The sequence below is a fragment of the Polyodon spathula genome, chromosome 13 (assembly GCF_017654505.1).
Source record: "Polyodon spathula isolate WHYD16114869_AA chromosome 13, ASM1765450v1, whole genome shotgun sequence".
Taxonomy (NCBI): domain Eukaryota; kingdom Metazoa; phylum Chordata; class Actinopteri; order Acipenseriformes; family Polyodontidae; genus Polyodon; species Polyodon spathula.
This window is the reverse complement of record NC_054546.1, coordinates 3,976,338-3,995,331: the sequence shown is the minus strand read 5'-3', so window position 1 is coordinate 3,995,331 and position 18,994 is coordinate 3,976,338. Positions and strand designations below refer to the sequence as shown.

At 37.4% G+C, this 18,994-nt stretch overlaps 1 protein-coding gene across 2 annotated transcripts in view; it reads left to right on the top strand.

Annotated features, from left to right (window-relative positions):
• The window catches only part of LOC121325611 (inositol polyphosphate-5-phosphatase A-like), a 125,749-nt gene that overhangs the window by 78,810 nt on the left and 27,945 nt on the right, over positions 1-18,994 (top strand). For both annotated transcript variants that reach the window (XM_041268419.1, XM_041268420.1), the window contains one exon: positions 6,451-6,535. In XM_041268419.1, the coding sequence (XP_041124353.1) occupies positions 6,451-6,535 (85 nt within the window). The remainder of the gene's footprint in view (positions 1-6,450; positions 6,536-18,994) is intronic.

The window sequence follows — 18,994 nt, the reverse complement described above, 5'->3', positions numbered from 1 at the left end:
CAGACCAGCTTCTCACAGTTTGTATCTGTTTTTATTGAACTAAGTGAAGCATCACTAATATGTGTGTCTGTCAGTGAATGCAGATTCTTGGAGCTTACACCTTCCAATTATTTTGTGGCATTTTTTTGTGGCTAATATTTTGCCTTTCAAGTAAATTAAACCATCTCTGAACACAGATACTCTATTTTAAAACTGTGACAGCTTTGCTTAAATTGTGTTTTTCATTCTGGTTTGTGTTTGTTTATTTTAAGAAGAAGAAGAAAAAAAAAAAAAAAAAAACCCTAACCACACTGGAATTCTAGAAAGTGTCTAGGAAATTCAAGCCTGCTGTGAAAAAAAAAAAAAAAAAAAATATATATATATATATATATATATATATATATATATATATATATATATATATATAAAAGCAAGTGACAGTGCTTCTGTTTGCCTTTTGAAATTGGCCATGGCCTAGTTCAACAGAAACATTTTTACATTACAACTGTGAAATCTTGCCATAAAGCACCCTATTGTCCCTCTCATTATTTTCTCACAAATATAGTCTATTGTCACATAGCTGAAGTTAATTTGATCAACATTGGGACATTTTAACTTTTATGTTCAGTCAAAAGAGCTGTTTCATGCTCATTTCAGGCATTCAAAAGAAATGATTGCCAGAAAAATAATGTTACCATTAACAATTCAGAGCAATTAGTTTCCCAGGGAGAGTCGAGGTGATGCACAGGCTCCACACAACAATTCTTTGTCATTTTATGGATGCTCATCAGTCAACTGTCACTGCTTTTCAAAGACCCCTCCAATCTAAATGTTTCTCTTTGGGCTTTTCCCAGAACAAGCAGCTGAATGAAGGAAGAAAGGCTACTCGGTTTCCAAGCAAAAGACATATTCATCTCTGAGGAGGCTGGTATAATGCGAGCGGCTTCATGATGAAGCTGGGCGATAGTTAATGTCATTTTTTTTTTTTTCTGCAGTTTGATGACCCTTCATCTGCTGGTTCATATCTGTTGTAAAGTTTTAGATGGCTCGTAGGATTGTCACTTTTCACACAGGGAATGTGCAAATGAACATCCTACTGTGAAAGTAGGCTGATGGCCAGACCTGAATCTGAACCTTGTCTCTTTTGTCCGTCCCCCCCCCCCCCCCCCCCCCCCCCCCCCCCCCCCCCGCCACACCATTAGCTGGTCCGGTTAGTTAGAGGTAAATATCTGCTGTCTGTGGTATATCCAGACCGTTTCCAAGGTCTCTGTTGAATGGGGAATTAATGTCATGTAAGGCTGACTTACTGAACTGGCTTTTCACCTAGGGGTGGGTGGGGGTGCTACGTTGTGATCTTAGAAACTAAGCCAACTCCAAGCTGACAGCAGCAGAAGTAAATGCAGTCTTGCAACCCTTTTCTCTCCAGGGTATTGCAAATTGTTCCGTTTTGGTAATCTCTGCTACAATGGACCAGAAGATGGAGATTGCGAAGAATGTAAGTTGCGAATACAGAACAGTGGGTGGGAGGCTGTCTGACATAGTCTACCTGTTATATTGTTAGGCTGTTGCATTACTGAGCTGAAATTAAGCCTTAAGCATGCTAAGAATCTAAATGTTTTCTTAAACATGTTAAAAGATTTTAAAATTAAAAGCTGAGAAAATAGTCGCACACACACATACACACAGAGAGGAGAGAGAATATATATACACACACACACACACACACAGAGGAGAGAGAATATACACACACACACACACATACAGAGGAGAGAGAATATATATATATATATATATACACACACACACACACACACACAGAGGAGAGAGAATATATATATATACATACACACCACAGAGAAGAGAGGAGAGAGAATATAGTATATATATACACACACACATTACTTTATCTGAATAAAGCAGGTAGCACTGCTGAGCTAATAGTAAAATAGGGTTTTAAAAGGCTTCATAATTGATGTGTGCAGGTACTGTCATTTTCAGTATAGAACAAACAAACTTGTACCCATTTTTAAATCATTTCAAAGTGTTATATAGATGTTGTGGATTAATCAGGGAATAGTATACTATATAGTATACAATGTAGTATTTGAAAGTGTAGTATAAAGAGGTGTCTGTTGTATTCTAAACATTAGTGGTATTGATGGCCCCTAGGTAGTTTAAGAACCTGTAAGAACCTCTGGTTACAAACAAAATTTCTCCGAAATACTGCAAAAACTCTTACTCCATGTAGGAAGCTATCTAACGCAGCATGGCTGGTTTCATTGTAAGCAGCTTTACTGCAAGCCTGTTATTCCCTCACCCTTAAGATCTAAACATAAACATCTATAACTATTGAAACGCAGTACTTATTAGTTTACAAGGAAATCAAAATAAATGAATATTAAAATGGACATCTTCTAATTTAGGAAGCATCCATTAAACGTATTACTGTGTAAAGGGTTATAAAATGAGTACTCTCTTTGCTACAGAAGCTGGTGTAAATGACAGAGTGTTAGCTTTAAGCATCGAGCATCCTTTCCTTTTATTATGGCAATAAATTAGGTTTGGTTGTAATGAGGCTTGCAAATCCATAACACATAAATAAATGGGACTAGTGGCCAAATGGTGTAGTTTAGCATATGCTGGAATAATGTTCTGTAAATATACATAACGAAATGTCAGCTGTGGGTTATCAAGAATAACTACATCAACTACAATTAGATAGACTTTACTTTATATACCTCTGAAATAACCAGAGCACATTAGGAAAGGTGACCATTTTGTGCTCTTTTAGTTTGGTTGTTTTTTGACTGCTCAAACTGTGCAAAACGACATATCTTATAAAAACCCTACACACTACATATTTACATATTATGAATCGCAAAACTAGGTCTTATACTCGGGAATGATAATGTGTGTTCTATGCACGAGATGTCACATCTGTACACAGTATAAGGTGTAGAAGAATTTTGACATACACTAAATAGTGATTGATTAATTTCTCATATGCAATTTAGAATCTTAGGAATGAGGATTGGCTACGGTTGTTTGAGTAAGGGAGGGGGACTGTGTCCTGAATGGAGGGCTCCAAGGGAAAATGCCATTTTACTGAGTAATTGCATTGGAGTCCCTTACCTGTGTGTAACAGCACCCAAGTGTTCTCGTCATATAGTTCTAAAGCGTACAGCAGTTTTGTTTTTTAAATCCTCCAGACTGGCTTGTGGTTGAAGTTGTCTTTGCTGTTCGTGTCTGTGTCCGGTAACCTTCCAGTGACCTTCCCTGACAGTTTGCTTTGCTCCTCCTTGCTCCTATTCTAGGGTGTGTGAATTCAGAGACAACAATGCCTTGCTATTTCATATGGAACGTGTGCAAATGATGTTGTTGCCTGAAATATTGGGGTCACTTTTTAAACACTAGAGCATTCAGGATTTAGTAAAAACTATCACTATTGCGTTATAATAAATACAAATATATGATTATTTATTTAGCAGGTTAAAACAGTGTCTAATCATACAAATGTATTTAATATTGCTCCCAATAATATTAAGTATCATTATTACAACTCCTGGTCCTAGGGTCTTTATGCAAGGTGGCAGAGCTTTTAGCTTGGGACAGTTTTTTAAAAATTAACTTAAGATTTATTTGTTTGACTTGAAATTAAATTGATTAAACAAATATTTCTAAACTACTTTGGTATGGCCTTGGTCGTTAAAGAGCTATATAAAATTAAATGTATTATTATTATAGTAAAGGATCTGTAAAAGAACAAATACTAATTGAATGATGAAATATAAAAGATTCTAGGATATTCTACTAGAAAGTGAGCCTGTCCACATTAAAGAATGTCCACTCAGTTTGGACTACAGCCTAGTGAGAACCTGATTGCGGGTCCACTGTGTTCTAAATTATTCACTAACCCCCGTTTTGTCTCTTCCCAGGAAGCCTGACGAATAGCTCTCCCTCATTGAGAGCCAGTGTTTTGAAAACCCTTTTTCAACTGTGTCAAGGCACGATGAATTGGCCAGGGGAAGCATGTTTATAGACTGTGTGAAGAACTTTGTCTTTGTGTGGGAATGTTGGTGACACTGTTACAGTTTGCCTGAATGAACTGTGATGACGTGGCTAATAAGGCATCCTGCTGGGCACCACAGTGGGGGCTTTACAGACCTCCCACCTCAAGCCATTGAGCTGCAGCTCAGTGTGGCTAATTTTCCAATTCTTCAGGCCTCACAAAGGGGAGCAAAGTCAACTTTCACACCGCAGGGCAAGATAAGTGCTTTAGGGAATAATCGTGTAAACAGAGTGTTACCTTCTGACCTGCAGCTGAAACCTTGACTCGGGACAAGACCGCCGAGGCTATCGCATTAGACATGGATATTAAGGGAATAAAGCAGCTGATTCTGCTTACAATGTGTGCTGAGAAACGTTTAGCCAAATCAGTGTGCCACATGTCAACTGATCCCATCACTGGTACCACCACACCCAGAGTTTGCTTGTGTATCGGGTGTTTGCTGCTGTTCTTCTTGAGCTGTTCCTTAGCTTGCTGTGACTCTTGAAGGTAGAAGTGAGGAAATCTCCAAGAGACACCATTGTGTAATGCGGCAGGGGGTGGTTAAAACATCAATTTGCCCTGAAAATATTATGGAAATTTTCTTTTGGTTTTGTTTTTTTCTTTATTATTGTTTTTTTTTTTTTTTTTTTTTTTTTTTTTTTTTTTTAATGAATTAAGACTTACAGATAGTTTAAACATATTTTATTGCTAGGTTCTTATGAAATTCATTTTAATCGAACGGAAAAGTACTAAATATTGTGTGTTTTCATTGTCTATAAACCTTTATGTAAGGTCAGTCCAGTCCATAGTTTAAAAGTTGTTTCATTCATTGTTGGGTAACCATGCAACAATGAATCAGTATTTTAATCGTGACAGTACCAGCATGTGTCAGCTTCCTTTTATGATACCTTGTTTTAAAAATGATGCAAGCACAAAAAATAAATAAAAAATAGTGAGCACACGTTTATTGCACTCTGAAAATTAGCATCAGCAAATAAACAAGATTGCGAATGTATTGCGCTGTTACTCTGTATTAAAATCAGTTATCTTTCCACTGCATCTTTTCCAGAAAACAATGTCTCTACAAACAATTCTTAAAAGTAGAAAGTTATACCAGCTATTGCAGCTACAAACCATCTGTAGCCAGCACAGAACATGATGTCATATCAATACATTAGTAAGAATGAAATGCTGTTGTCCTTACACAGTTTTATAATTTCTGTTACATAAAAAATAAATACTCTCTATCTGGTTGCCACCTGAACACCTGATGTATGCAGGACACATATTTCTGTGAATTGCAAAGGGTCTATAAGATGTACTTTTTGTCTAATAGTGATGACCAAAAGTACAATATTATACTCTGTGGGACCACCTCTGCAGACTTTCCTGCTTCACATCCATGCTTTAATGTAAATGCCATCTTCAAAAACAACTTCAGTGTTCAGTGTGTTGCCTAGCATTATGAAATACAATGCATATCAGAAGGTGATATTATTTAAAGATGGCACTCGCATTAAAAAAGATGCAAAATACCTAAAATGAGAAAACTCTTGTAGGTCCACCTACTAGACCGTTGCCCTTTACCATTTGGTAATGGGCTCCTCCTTCAAAGGGACTAAAGGAAGCTCCATGTTTTGCAGACCAATTGCATGATAAGAATGTTGTGAAAGATTTCTGTGCAGCTGTGAGTGTTTTGTTATACCTTCCCAGATTCCAAGCTGCCTTTAGTTTTATGACGCCACAGCAGGAAGAGGCTAACGCTAGAGTCTTTTATGGCACCATAAATATATTATTAGAGTAATGTCATTAAGATTTATCACCCCGATTCGCTCGGCAAGCATCCTGTATCATCAATTACCTGCAGGTCCTTTTATTTAATTTCTTATCTTTTTACACTTTTTAAGGTCACTTTTCGGTAAATGATTAGGTAAAGAAGTTAATAATAGGCTCCTTAGTTGAATTTTATTATAAACTGCTATTTCCTTTGGCTTCTTTCTGTGGATTGGCTATGTCTCTCTGACCAAGGATAATAATAATTGTACTGTCTCAGTCAAAGTGTGAAAAGCACAGTATAAATGGTCTACAATATTTTAAAATTCAGATTTTATTTTTTTTTATTTTAATGATCTAGTGATTTATGGTGGGTCTGTTGTAAACTGTTGTATTGTAGGGGTATGTAGAAATTTGGTATGTTACATTTCTTACAGTGTTTAACCACCAGGTGGCACTATACGCAAGGCAGGAATTCCAATATACAGGATCAAAGGATTAACATTTACACCCTAAAGAGGATTTTTTTTTTTTGTTATCAGAAGTGAAGGCATTTTATTATTATTATTATCTTTTTTTTAGTTTGTACAAATGAAATATAGTTACATGTAAAGACAAAAAAAATGAAATAAATGCATTTCTCTTTGCAGGATCTCAGACCAGAGGTTTGAAAAGGTGCCACACTTTCTCTTTGGAGATTTTAACTTCAGGTTGGATTCTAAGCGCATTGTAGAGGTAAGTCACTTGATAGACTCCGCAGTGAATTGACAAGGTAGTACAGTTATTGGAGATGCATCTGTTTTAAAACTATTTTTTTTACTGGATGTTGTATATGCAAGCAATTGCTTTTGATTTCTATGTATCATTTTGTTTTCCTTTTGCTAATACTTTGAATGCACAGCCAATACAAGAGTGATTTTGTGTTCGTAGAAAAACTTCCACTCTGCTTTCTTGACTACCTTAAAAGAAATACAGATCATTAATAATTTTGTTAGGACATGGAAATCAGAATGCTCCTTATTTAATAGGAATACATTGTAGCCACATTTCCCACTGCTAGTGTGCCAGACTTGGTTTCTAATGAAATGAGGGCTCATATCTGGTAACATGGGATACAATTTTGTATTGATTTTTTAAGCTTGATGCTTACCATTTTTATACTGCATTTCTTAATCAAGACTTTATTATTTTTTGTTTGTATTTTCAAACCCAGTCAATAATAATAATAAAAAAAAAACCTTATGGAAAATAGAAAAGTAACTTATTCAAGAGTAGTCAGACATACGCTCAAAGATTTTTAACTGATGGCACAGAAGAGGGAAGTGAATGTCAGTCAGAAGCTGGCTGTACCAGCATGCTGGTGCTATGCCATCCCAACAAGCTGTTCACTTTGGCCATTACGCTTAAAGAATGCTTAATTGATGTTATTCAGGAAAAAAAAAGGGGGATTGGCATTTTCAGAGCAGGTCTTTTGTAATGAAGCACTTTTGTGTTGGAAAGGCATACAAACTCACATAAAATGCAATTGTGATGAAACCTGCAAAGAACATTATGTAATGCTATTGAGGGTATCAGAATCTGTGGGTAAATCTCTCGCTCTCGCTCTCGCTCTCTCTCGCTCTCGCTCTCTCTCGCTCTCGCTCTCTCTCACACTCTCTGTCTCTCTCTGTATTTGTATATTAAACATATGCTTTTAAGTGTACATACAGTGGATTTGTCTTTGTCAAGTGCTGACTTTGTATTGACAGTTATTGAATATACTTTGACTCTATTGTTTTGGACTTTGGAAAACTAAACATTCAAAGCTTTCTTAATGCCTGAATATTAAACCCTTTTTTTAAAAAATATCCTATAAACATGTATTTTTGCTTTAGATGCTTGATGTTCATTTAACACTTTCTTGCACAGCCAAACTCGTGACTCAGGTGGCTGGTGCAGGTCCGGCCCCCAATGCATTTATTACAGAGGAGCAAACCTTCTGATGACTTTGAAATCTGCAGCTTCCTTCAGTGGTGTGAAAGCCTTAGTGAGCAAACAGCACATTCAGTGATTTGCTAGCCTGAGTAGCTAAGCAGGTCCAAGCTCAGACTCTGATGGCACTACTTATAATTGGCCCTGCTTTTGTCATTGAGCAGATAATGCAGATTCCAAGCTCCTTATTCACCTCATCAGGGTCCCAGCTGTGTTTGTCCACCAAGTGCATTGTGTTGCCCAGTCTCACCAAGGTTAGAATAGGAATGGTTATTCTTTTCAAAAGTCCTAAATGCGTTTTTAAAAGGGGGTGGTTAAATTGCTAATAACAAAAAGGGGGCATTGTGAGACAATTCAACAATAAAAATAAAAAAAAACTAAACAAAACAAATCTAAATGAGCATGTGAGGGCAACTGAAAAGCTGGGTACACAGATTTCTGAGTTTTAATGCTTTTCCACACATCGTTATTAAGGTCGCTGAGTTTGAATAGATTAAAAGTCAGTGTGCATGTTTAGACCTTTCAGTAACCTTTGTCGTCAACAGGTAGCAACCAGTAATTAAGAAATGAACCCGTACATGCAACATCTGGTGGCTCAACTATCTCAACTCAGGACAGTACCACTGAAATATAATTTCTCATTTGAAAGTGAGGCCCAATGAGTTAAATCTACTGCAGAGGTTCTTAGTACTGAGCTCAGACTAACAGGTTATATACTGTTTCCTCACTGATAGTCCCAGGGGTGTTACACCTTGGCCCCTGTAGGTCGTTGAACTCCAGGTTTTAGTTTCAGTTAGCCACTAAATATTCATTTTAACTGTATTTCTTTTACAGTTCACATAAAAGATAACTCCTGGGTCTGTGTATCGAACAATTCAAAATTAATATAAAGATTTAACAGGCTTGTTTTGAACCAAACTCTAAATTGGAATGTTCCACAGTAACCAAGGTACCCGTAATACTCTTTTGTTCTCATTAGGTTACTCTGCCTCCTTTCCACTAGGCTACACTGTTTCCTTTTGACTCCTGTTGTGCAACAGTTGTTATTTCTAAAGAGGAGCTTCTGTCTAGTAGTTGCCTAGTAACCATTACATCAGGCAATAGTTTAGAGTTGGGCCAGAATAAGATCCAGGTTTGTAAATAAGAGCAGAACTATCATGGTCTGATCCCTAAAAACTGGACTGGAAGAAACGATATGCACACAAACATGTTGTTAGGTTAAGTGAAAGCCTGTGTTGTGTAGAGATAAAGGTGATTTCTTGATTATTCATTGAGAAGGGATTCAATGTAGGTTGTAACGGGAATGTGATTTTAAAATATACTTTTTTTAAGTTTAATAAAACGTATTTTTAAAATGGTGAGCTGTTAAAAGTAGTTTTTAAGGTTGTCGGATTATAAAAATAAATAAACAGGTAAACATACATTATAGGTTCCTATATGCAAAGATATGGTTTAAAAGACATAATGGAAAAAGTAATGACCTTGTAGTGCTTCTAAATATGTCATCAAATAAAAAATAATGATTTGCCCATAGTTTATTTAATGTCAAGCTTGTTTCTACAGCAATGGCTTCTGAGTTCTGTATTCCTCAAGCCACCCATGATGGCAGACGAAAGGAACCACCTTTTTATTTTACAGAAAAAAGTTGTTCAGAAACAATGGCAATTATATGCAAAGCGATCTTCAATCGTCGGGCCCTAGCAACTCTTTGAGTGGTTGCAGCGGACCAAGTATTTGAAAGCCTGCTTTTAACATGTGCATAAGAGAGAAGGATGCTATTTATCTATGGATTGGATGCAGCAGTAAGAGCACAGCATGGGGCTGTTCCTAAGTGTAGCACTGGTGCATCTGAAGAGTGGCCTGGCCCCTCACTAGTGCAATGGGGATGTGAATCACTGATCTATAGCAGCTTATGCCTAGTTGTGTTCAAACCTAAACTGTCAGAATGTGGGAAAACCCGCTTCACTTGTTAGGAGGCCCATTCTAATGTATTGTTTTTTACACCTCCAAACCATAGACTTATAAATTAATTCATTTCAGACAATTTACCCCTCAATCCAATGCCCACACGTTTAACATGTTCAAGATTATTCGGAAGGACATTAAATGTTGTACTTCAACGTCTTCCTCAAATCAGTTTTCCCTTTTTGCTGATGGGTAAATAGAGATGGGAAAAAAAGTGTTTAAATGTACAGGGTCATGACCCCTTTTTCATAAATGTGTTAAGCTACCTACAGCTCGGTGTCTGATCCTAGCTGTCATTTTGTTCCTTTAGCATGCAGAGGTTCCCTTTCCCCTCCAGTTGTTCAGGCAGATGTTCCTGATTGATTTTCTTGGCGTGAGGGAGGATCTTCCCCTCAGGGGGGCTTTAGACCAACAGGGATTCAGAAATGGAAGCAGGAAGTGGAGGCTTCACACAGTAGCTGGGCTGTGGGCCATGAAAGTCTCCAGCCAGGAGGATTAAAGTTTCAGGGCTCCACATGTCTGGTGGTATCATTGGTGAAAACAAAAAAAGTTTAATTCATCAAACTACATATGTGCTTTTTTTGCTATTTTTAAAATTGGTGTTTGCTTTATGGATGGGATTTCATTTCTTAGAAGCACTTGGAACACCAATTTTATATACCACAACTGTTGCTTGCTTTAGATCTAAGTTTAGTTGTTGCTTTACTCCAGTGTTTAAAATCTTTTTTAATGCAAATTTATTATTGATATACTGTCCTTATTTTTTTTATTTTGTTGATAAATGGCTGTTTCCTATTTTAAATGCTTTTATGCCTTATCTTTTCTCAAACTATGTTCAGCAGTAGCTGTTTGGGAATTAAATACCAGCTGCTCATTGTGTAGGTACTCATTCCCAAGGTACTTTAGTCATATACACCCATGTGACACACTCCTAATGCAGGGCACTGTCATCTAGATGCTCGGGTCCTTCTTGGCATTGTCCCGGATTGGACAGGTGCAAAATTCTTCACATATTTTACGGAGAGGTCCGTAACCAAAGGCTATAACTAGCCCGGTGTTGGTAGAACAATTAATTGCAGCAGACAGAAAGAATTGACTACAATTGACCCTTATTCAGAGGGCTTTTCAAAGGGGGACAAAAGGCACAGCCACGTGGATACTAATGGTGTCACTGAGCTCTCCGAAGGTGGTCTACCCTTCCCGCGGAAACAGCAAATTAATAAAGGCATGACTGGGCCTTGTGATGGGCTATACCAATACCACTCTCAGCCCAGTATCAAGCCGCAACCTATTAATAATAATAGTGTCTGTAAAGGTGCCACAGGCTCTGGGAAAAGTATACTCATTGTTTACCCACTATCTACTTCAGAAAACCCACTGTGTCATGACTTGATAGCCATGTGGTTTTTGATGGGACCTATTACTTTGGAGCTCATTGTAGCTTGTTAAACCAAGTCCCATCAACAATGATCTCAAATCAGAGACACAGAGGAGATTACCAGAGAATGCAGGCAGTAACAGATGATAAAAACAGTAAAATTATTAAAGAAATAGTTAATGTGATTTGAGTAGGGGTCTGATTTTTATCCGATCAAATGTTCAGGCCATTCACACATAATCTTAATAAATGTCTGACTTTAGTGGCAAGGGTTTGTTGGGTTTTGCTCGGTCTATTTTTCAGTATATTTGTGAATTGCAGTTGCTTGATGTAGCATCTTGGTTCGTGAATCAGCAAAGATGACCTTTTTCCACCCCACCACTAAAGAATATTATGCCAGATAACACGTAGTGTATTTAAAATCTTTGTAATGAAATGTGATTGAATGTAAATTAAATTTCTTGAAAAGGGTGGTCTTATACAGTACAGTCCAATTTAAGGATTGAGGCCAGTGTAGAGGGTAATTGCTGTCATGATACACTGTACACATGACATGCCTTGTGCCTGTTTCAGTTTGAGTTTATCATTGCTATCAGACAGATTACATTATGCACAGATATCACATGTGGCCTTGCCTAGCTTCCATTAGAAATCTGCCATCATTGGTAGTAAGAGCTCCTTTTTAAATCGGAAACGCTTCACAGCTTCATTACAGTGCGCTGTTTGCTAATACATCTTATACCATTCCTGTGTAAACAAATCCTGTTATATGTTTCAGTTTTTGACTGGCAGAATTCTGTGTATATGCATCAATCTCCCCCATTGGGTACCATGAAATTAAAGGTGTTACTATTTATAGGCTTTTCTCAATGTGAATTCAGTAAATGGTATTTAATGACAAGCTGGGTAATTGTTCTTTCTTCTACTGCAAGCTGCTTTGCGGTAAACATGGAAAGCATCAGATTTGCATGATAAATTATGTTTTTAGGGCAAATCATTTGCACAGCAGTCTTATTTAGAAAAAAACAAAAAAAACAAAAACCTGTTTCGGAACACTATATAATTTCCCCTGCAATTTAATGTCTTATCCTTGCTTTGATTAGCACTTTGTCCTCCCCAATATAAATCAGAACATTGTTGTGTAATTATGTATACAGTACATTAGTCAAGCTAATTAATTTTAGGACCCATCCGTTTAGCCATCAGGGTATCACTGATTACCTCTCACTTTGCTGGGATTTTTGACACCAGCGATTCCAACCCTGCTGCTGCCAGCCTTTCGGGCAAAGATTCATTGGAGGTTAATTAAATCCATCTTCAAAACAACGAGGGGCCAATGAGCCATATCAACGCTGCAACAGTAAATTAAATGATGCAATTGTTTATACTTCCATCATTCCAGAGGCTGGGAGTGGGCTGGTTTTGGAGCAGCTGAGCGCATTGTTCCTGAGGATGGGGCGCACGCTTTAGACCCCTAGAGAATCAGGGCAGCATGTGGCCATAAACCAAGTTTTAATTTGTGGACTCAGAAAAGATTAAACTTTATCAGCACTGGCGGCCTTATAAAGCTTCATTACATGAAGGACGACACAGTGAAACAATAAGAGGCATACTATTCCCAGTGGGCAACAGCAAGTGCTGTCTTTGCTTGAAATGTAAATTAATACAAAAACAGAAATGGAGAAGGCGCTCAGAGGGGCGGAACTGAAGAGATGGCACTTTGATCAGATTTGCCAAATAGATCCCGGCTGCATAATTAAAACATTCACAAATTAAACACAATTATCTGGCATTCTTTTATAAGGGGTGGGGGTGGGGGGCTAAGCATCATTAGTGTAATTAATAAGCGTGTGTTTGAACTGGGCCCTGGTTTTTCTTTTGTCATTGTGCTTGTGTCTGGGAGAGTGGCGACTGGCAGCTGGAGAGGCTCAGAGGGCGATGGTGTGACACAGGGTGACGGCAGTGCCAGGGACGGTCATCACCGCACATCCCAGCCTGGTGCTCAGTGCTGCCACACCTGCCATTCATCACAGAGGTGACACTGATTGTGATTGATGTACATTTGCAAGCTAGGGGGCTTTTTTTTCTCCTGCCATGAGCCTCATTGTGACTCCTCCAGCAGAGCTCTGTTGACAGGTTGCTTTATTTATTTATTTATTTATAACAGGAGATCTTAACTCGAGAGCTTCAACACACTCCAGTCAGCAGACAATTTGCAGTATTCTATTCATTAATGATGTCGAAAAATAAAATGCTGACTCTTCTTTTTAAGATAATTGAAACAGCACAAATAAGCGGTCTTCTAATAATCAGAACAGATGCCCCCTTTCCCCTGCTCCTCAGTTCAGCTTTTCATGAGGAAAAGAAAATAATTTTCTGTTGGATGCTCGCATGCTAAAGAGCTCTATTCTTGATAAAAGGTCTTCTGTTAAGTGGAGTGTTGATGCCAAATATTACACATTATGAGCTTCCATAACTACTGCCCATATCAACACACTACTGCAAACTCACGCTTGTGCGAAAACATGCTGTACCATAGTTTGTCAGCATCATGAAATAAAGCAACAATACACATCGTGTAAGTCTGTAAACTATTTCAGTAATAAATATTTAGAAACATCTGTTTGGAGTGAGTTGTCAGCTGTCGTTCACTGACGCCTTCAGATCTTTTTTGCAGGCCGAGTGATACTTTTATTAAACAAAGGGATACCTAAGTGCATTATAGTACTGTCGTATAGAAATACTACTTTATTTTTGGAGCAGCCCTGTACTTTTTAAATCAGCTGCGACTGTCTGAGATGTTATGGAAAGGTGGCAGTACCCTTCCCTTCACTTGTGAGCTAATAAGGGTGCCATATTGAGATCATATGACTTTTGCTACTGATGAAGAAAGGATTCTTTGCAACATGGATAACATGCTTACCGGGACTAGTTTTGAATGTGTCTTTGTTTGCATTCCAATCCAGAGCTGTGTGTCGGTAGTTCAAACAATACTGCCACCGCTACGTTTTCTAACAACTTTAAAATGTCTGAAGTAATTGCAAGTGTCTATTGTTTTGATTTGGACTCCCGATTTCCTTGTGAACAAGTTTAGTCAAGAAATGCGAGTTACCGATCCAACTGCGTCTCACTTATCTGAGCAGCTTGTAGCCCCTCATTAAAACCGGTAAAGGTAAGAAACAACAGAGAGGATGGAAACGAACAGACTGAACTCAATGTTCTATCTGAATACAGCTGCGAAGGGGCCATAAACAGAGGATGGAAACGGACAGACTGAGCTCAATGTTCTATCTGAATACAACTGCGAAGAGGCCATAAACAGGATTCAAAATTAATCCGCGTCAAAGCATAGTCTGTTGACATAAGATCCATCAGGCAAAATAATCCTTGAAATTAATTGATTTAACATTTCATGGAAATTGTAATTGATTTAACATTTCATTATATTATTATATATATATATATATATACCTTATATCTTATAAATATCTCTAATGACAGAGCTATACAGCTCTGGAAAAAATTAAGAGACCACTGCAAAATTATCAGTTTCTCTGGTTTTACTATTTATAGGTATGTGTTTGGGTAAAATGAACATTTTTGTTTTATTCTATAAACTACTGACAACATTTCTCCCAAATTCCAAATAAAAATATTGTCATTTAGAGCATTTATTTGCAGAAAATGACAACTGGTCAAAATAACAAAAAAGATGCAGTGTTGTCAGACCTCGAATAATGCAAAGAAAATAAGTTCATATTCATTTTTAAACAACACAATACTAATGTTTTAACTTAGGAAGAGTTCAGAAATCAATATTTGGTGGAATAACCCTGATTTTCAATCACAGCTTTCATGCGTCTTGGCATGCTCTCCACCAGTCTTTCACATTGATGTTGGGTGACTTTATGCCACTCCTGGCGCAAAAATTCAAGCAGCTCGGCTTTGTTTGATGGCTTGTGACCATCCATCTTCCTCTTGATCACATTCCAGAGGTTTTCAATGGGGTTCAGGTCTGGAGATTGGGCTGGCCATGACAGGGTCTTGATCTGGTGGTCCTCCATCCACACCTTGATTGACCTGGCTGTGTGGCATGGAGCATTGTCCTGCTGGAAAAACCAATCCTCAGAGTTGGGGAACATTGTCAGAGCAGAAGGAAGCAGGTTTTCTTCCAGGACAACCTTGTACTTGACTTGATTCATGCGTCCTTCACAAAGACAAATCTGCCCGATTCCAGCCTTGCTGAAGCACCCCCAGATCATCACCGTCCTCCACCACATTTCACAGTGGGTGCGCGACACTGTGGCTTGTAGGCCTCTCCAGGTCTCCGTCTAACCATTAGATGACCAGATGTTGGGCAAAGCTGAAAATTGGACTCATCAGAGAAGATGACCTTACTCCAGTCCTCTACGGTCCAATCCTTATGGTCTTTTGCAAACCACAGCCTGGCTCTTCTTTGCTTCTCATTGATGAAGGGCTTTTTTCTAGCTTTGCACAACTTCAGCCCTGCCCCTAGGAGCCTGTTTCGAACCGTCCTCGCCGTGCACTTCACCCCAGCTGCCGTTTGCCATTCTTTTTGTAGGCCACTTGATGTCATCCTACGGTTGCTGAGTGACATTCGAATGAGTTGGCGGTCATCCCGGTCAGTGGAGAGTCGTTTTCGCCCTCTGCCGGTCTGTAGCTTTGTTGTCCCCAATGTGCGCTGCTTGACCTTGTTCTTATGAACTGCCGTCTTAGAAATTTTAAGGATGGAAGCAACCCGACGCTCACTGTATCCCTCTGCCAGTAAAGCCAGAATTAAACCCTTCTTTTCCTCACTCAAAACTTTCAACTCTTTGGGCATGGTCAATAGTTATTTTTTGATTCCAATTACTTTTGAGGTACTACTAGCACTGTTTTGCCATCCAGCTGGTTCTATTGCAAGAGGATAGTGATGACCACAGGAGTGGTTTTTGTACTTTTCCTCGTTAAATAAGATTTGGTTCAGGTGATCCCCTAATCAGTACCTCATTCAATAGAATGAGGTGTGCCTGTGTTGGAATTCAACAGACACTGGAATGGAATGGCTGCCATACATGTAGAGATGCTGATTTAAGAAAAATTTGCAGTGGTCTCTTTTTTTTCCAGAGCTATATATATATATATATATATATATATATAATATATATATATATATATATATATATATATAAACAATTGTTACATATATATATTTATATGACGTTTATATGGTATACTTTATGGTATACAGTTTATAATAACGATTATTCAATATCCTGTATGTATTCTATGATTCTCTAGTAAAATTCACTTTCAATAAAAAAAATAAACAAAGTCCATAGGTAAAAACACTGCAGATTTAAATATGTTCACGACCTTGATTTTAACCTCTGTGATATTTGTCATGTGACTAAGTTTCCTCATGATTGAGACAGCACACAGCTTTATTCTGTGATAAAGTTCCATTGGATGTTGTCCAGTAAAATGAACTTATTCACTCCCTCATTGTTTTAACATCTGTTTTTAGATAGTGTCTTCATATCCTTTTAGATTGGAATTTAATTTACATTAAGTACAGTTCACTTAAAGTCCAGTACAAGCCGCTGGAGTTTTGTTGATCAAGTGAAACTGGTTTCTTCATAATCACCTTGATTTTTCTTACATTACTGAGATGACTTGATATGTTGATTGATTACATTGTTACCAAGAAATGTGTTTATTATTGATTGCCAAACAGGTTTTATAATTTCTAGCCAAGCAACCAGAGCTTGCTAACAAGGTCAGAAAAACTTGGCATGGTTTCCCCTAATTGAAATGATACTAGTTCTCTTGCTTACAGCTGGAACACAATGAAGAGTGAACTGCAGCTCTGATCTGAGACTAAATCGAAGAGTTGATATTGCTGTACTATTACAGCAGTTGATAGATTTCACACATTTTCCAAAAAGTTTAGGTTTTTGTGAATTTAGCTTTTTCAAAAACTACACCCAGACACTAATCTAGTTTAGAGTATGCTTATGGAACCCTATAAAAAGATTAATTAAACACTGCCGCCTTCTTCTTAAACAAGTCTTTCTTATTTTACAAATACTACAGTTTGATCGCATTTTGTTTATTTGATGCCCTCGTTAAATTTCTTTAATGAAGCTTTGGTTTTTTATATTCCATTGCTTAGAAAATTGATAGAAAACAACTCCTAATAATAGTGGCTTTTCATTTAGTGCAATGTAACGTACCATAAACTCAGGAGCATAAGTGGGTCTTTGTGCATTTCAATAGTACTTGTTTGTATGATGTCAGTCTATTTTTTGACTAATGCAGTCTGGTGCTTTGCAAGGGAACAATAACAGTTTTTTCAGTGGCTCTGCTATGTGCCAAGTGGATCCTGGAACAGTAATTGCTGTTTTATACAGTTATGTAACAATATATTGAAATCTGTATTTCCTTATTTGTCAGTTTGAACTTAAAGGAGCAGAATCCCAGTTTCATTCTGATGTTTTTACTGAAATGTCCTTGAAATCAAGGAAAATAAAATACTTTGTTTACTACCTTGCCCATTTAAAATGCTGTATAAATTTCTGTATTTGGTAAATAAAAAAAATAAAAAATATATATTAACAGGCAGTGTTTCCAAATTATTCAGGTTCAGCCTGGATGATAAAATACAGTGCGATTTGGCTGACCAAAACTCACTTATAACGAACCCCCCGTTTAGTGTATATTACTTGTGGGGCAAAATTCCCCCCTTGGGGGGCTAATAAAATAAAATGTAACACCAGTTTTAAGTACAGTAGTTTCTAAGACACTACATTGATGGATTCTTGTACAAGTAAGTATCATAATTTTCACAATTTTAATTTGATATTATTATTATTATTATTATTATTATTATTATTATTATTATTATTATTATTATTATTATTATATATTTAAATCATTTAGCTTGGTGACTTAAGACAACTTACCTGTAGAAGAAGAAAGTCATGCTTCACAGCAGCATGCACTGACACTACTTTTTCTTTCCAATTCAGTAGTTAAAGATACAGTACATGTAACTGGGCCTGTTAAACAGTAGCCCACTGAATCAGAGAACACCCATCCTTTTCACAACCCGAGATAAATATCGGGTAATATTTAAGAGAACCATAATGCCAACTTTAAATTCATGGCCTCAATTTACCATTTTCTGTAGTGATTTATCTGTGACACATTGCCCAATCCCCTTTTTGTTTTGTTTTAAAATGCCTGAAAACAATGTGTTTAAGGCCCATTTCTTCTACAAGGCCTTCCTTTCAGCTTGCTCAAAGTTAGGGTTTAACTAACATCTGTTTCTGGCTGGAACCAGGCGGGTCTCAGGCTGTATCTTGCCTCAGTGCCCCCCTTCTCTTCCAGCGGAGCCTTTGTCCCCGATTTCATGCTATCAGAGGGGCTGCATGTTTTCCTGCGTGAAGTTGTCAGGGGTATAAAGGCTTTGGAGCAGGGTCACATTTAGAGGGATGGGCATGAAAAATTGGTAAAATGTATCACAAAGCCCACCCACAAGATGGTTGCTTAGTGCAGCTAAGACTTCAGAGCTGGGTCTCTGTACTTCCCTTCTCAATGTGCTGTTCAACTGTATAGGTTTCTGTGCTGGGCTATAGGCTTAAATAGTGGGAATGAGAATAAAAAGTGTGTGTGTGTGTGTGTGTGTGTGTGTGTGTGTGTATATATATATATATATATATATATATATATATATATATATATATATATATATATATATATATATTCTATATATATATATATATATATATATATATATATATATATATATCTATATATATATATATATATATATATATATATATATGTATGTATGTATATATATATTCTTCATTGTG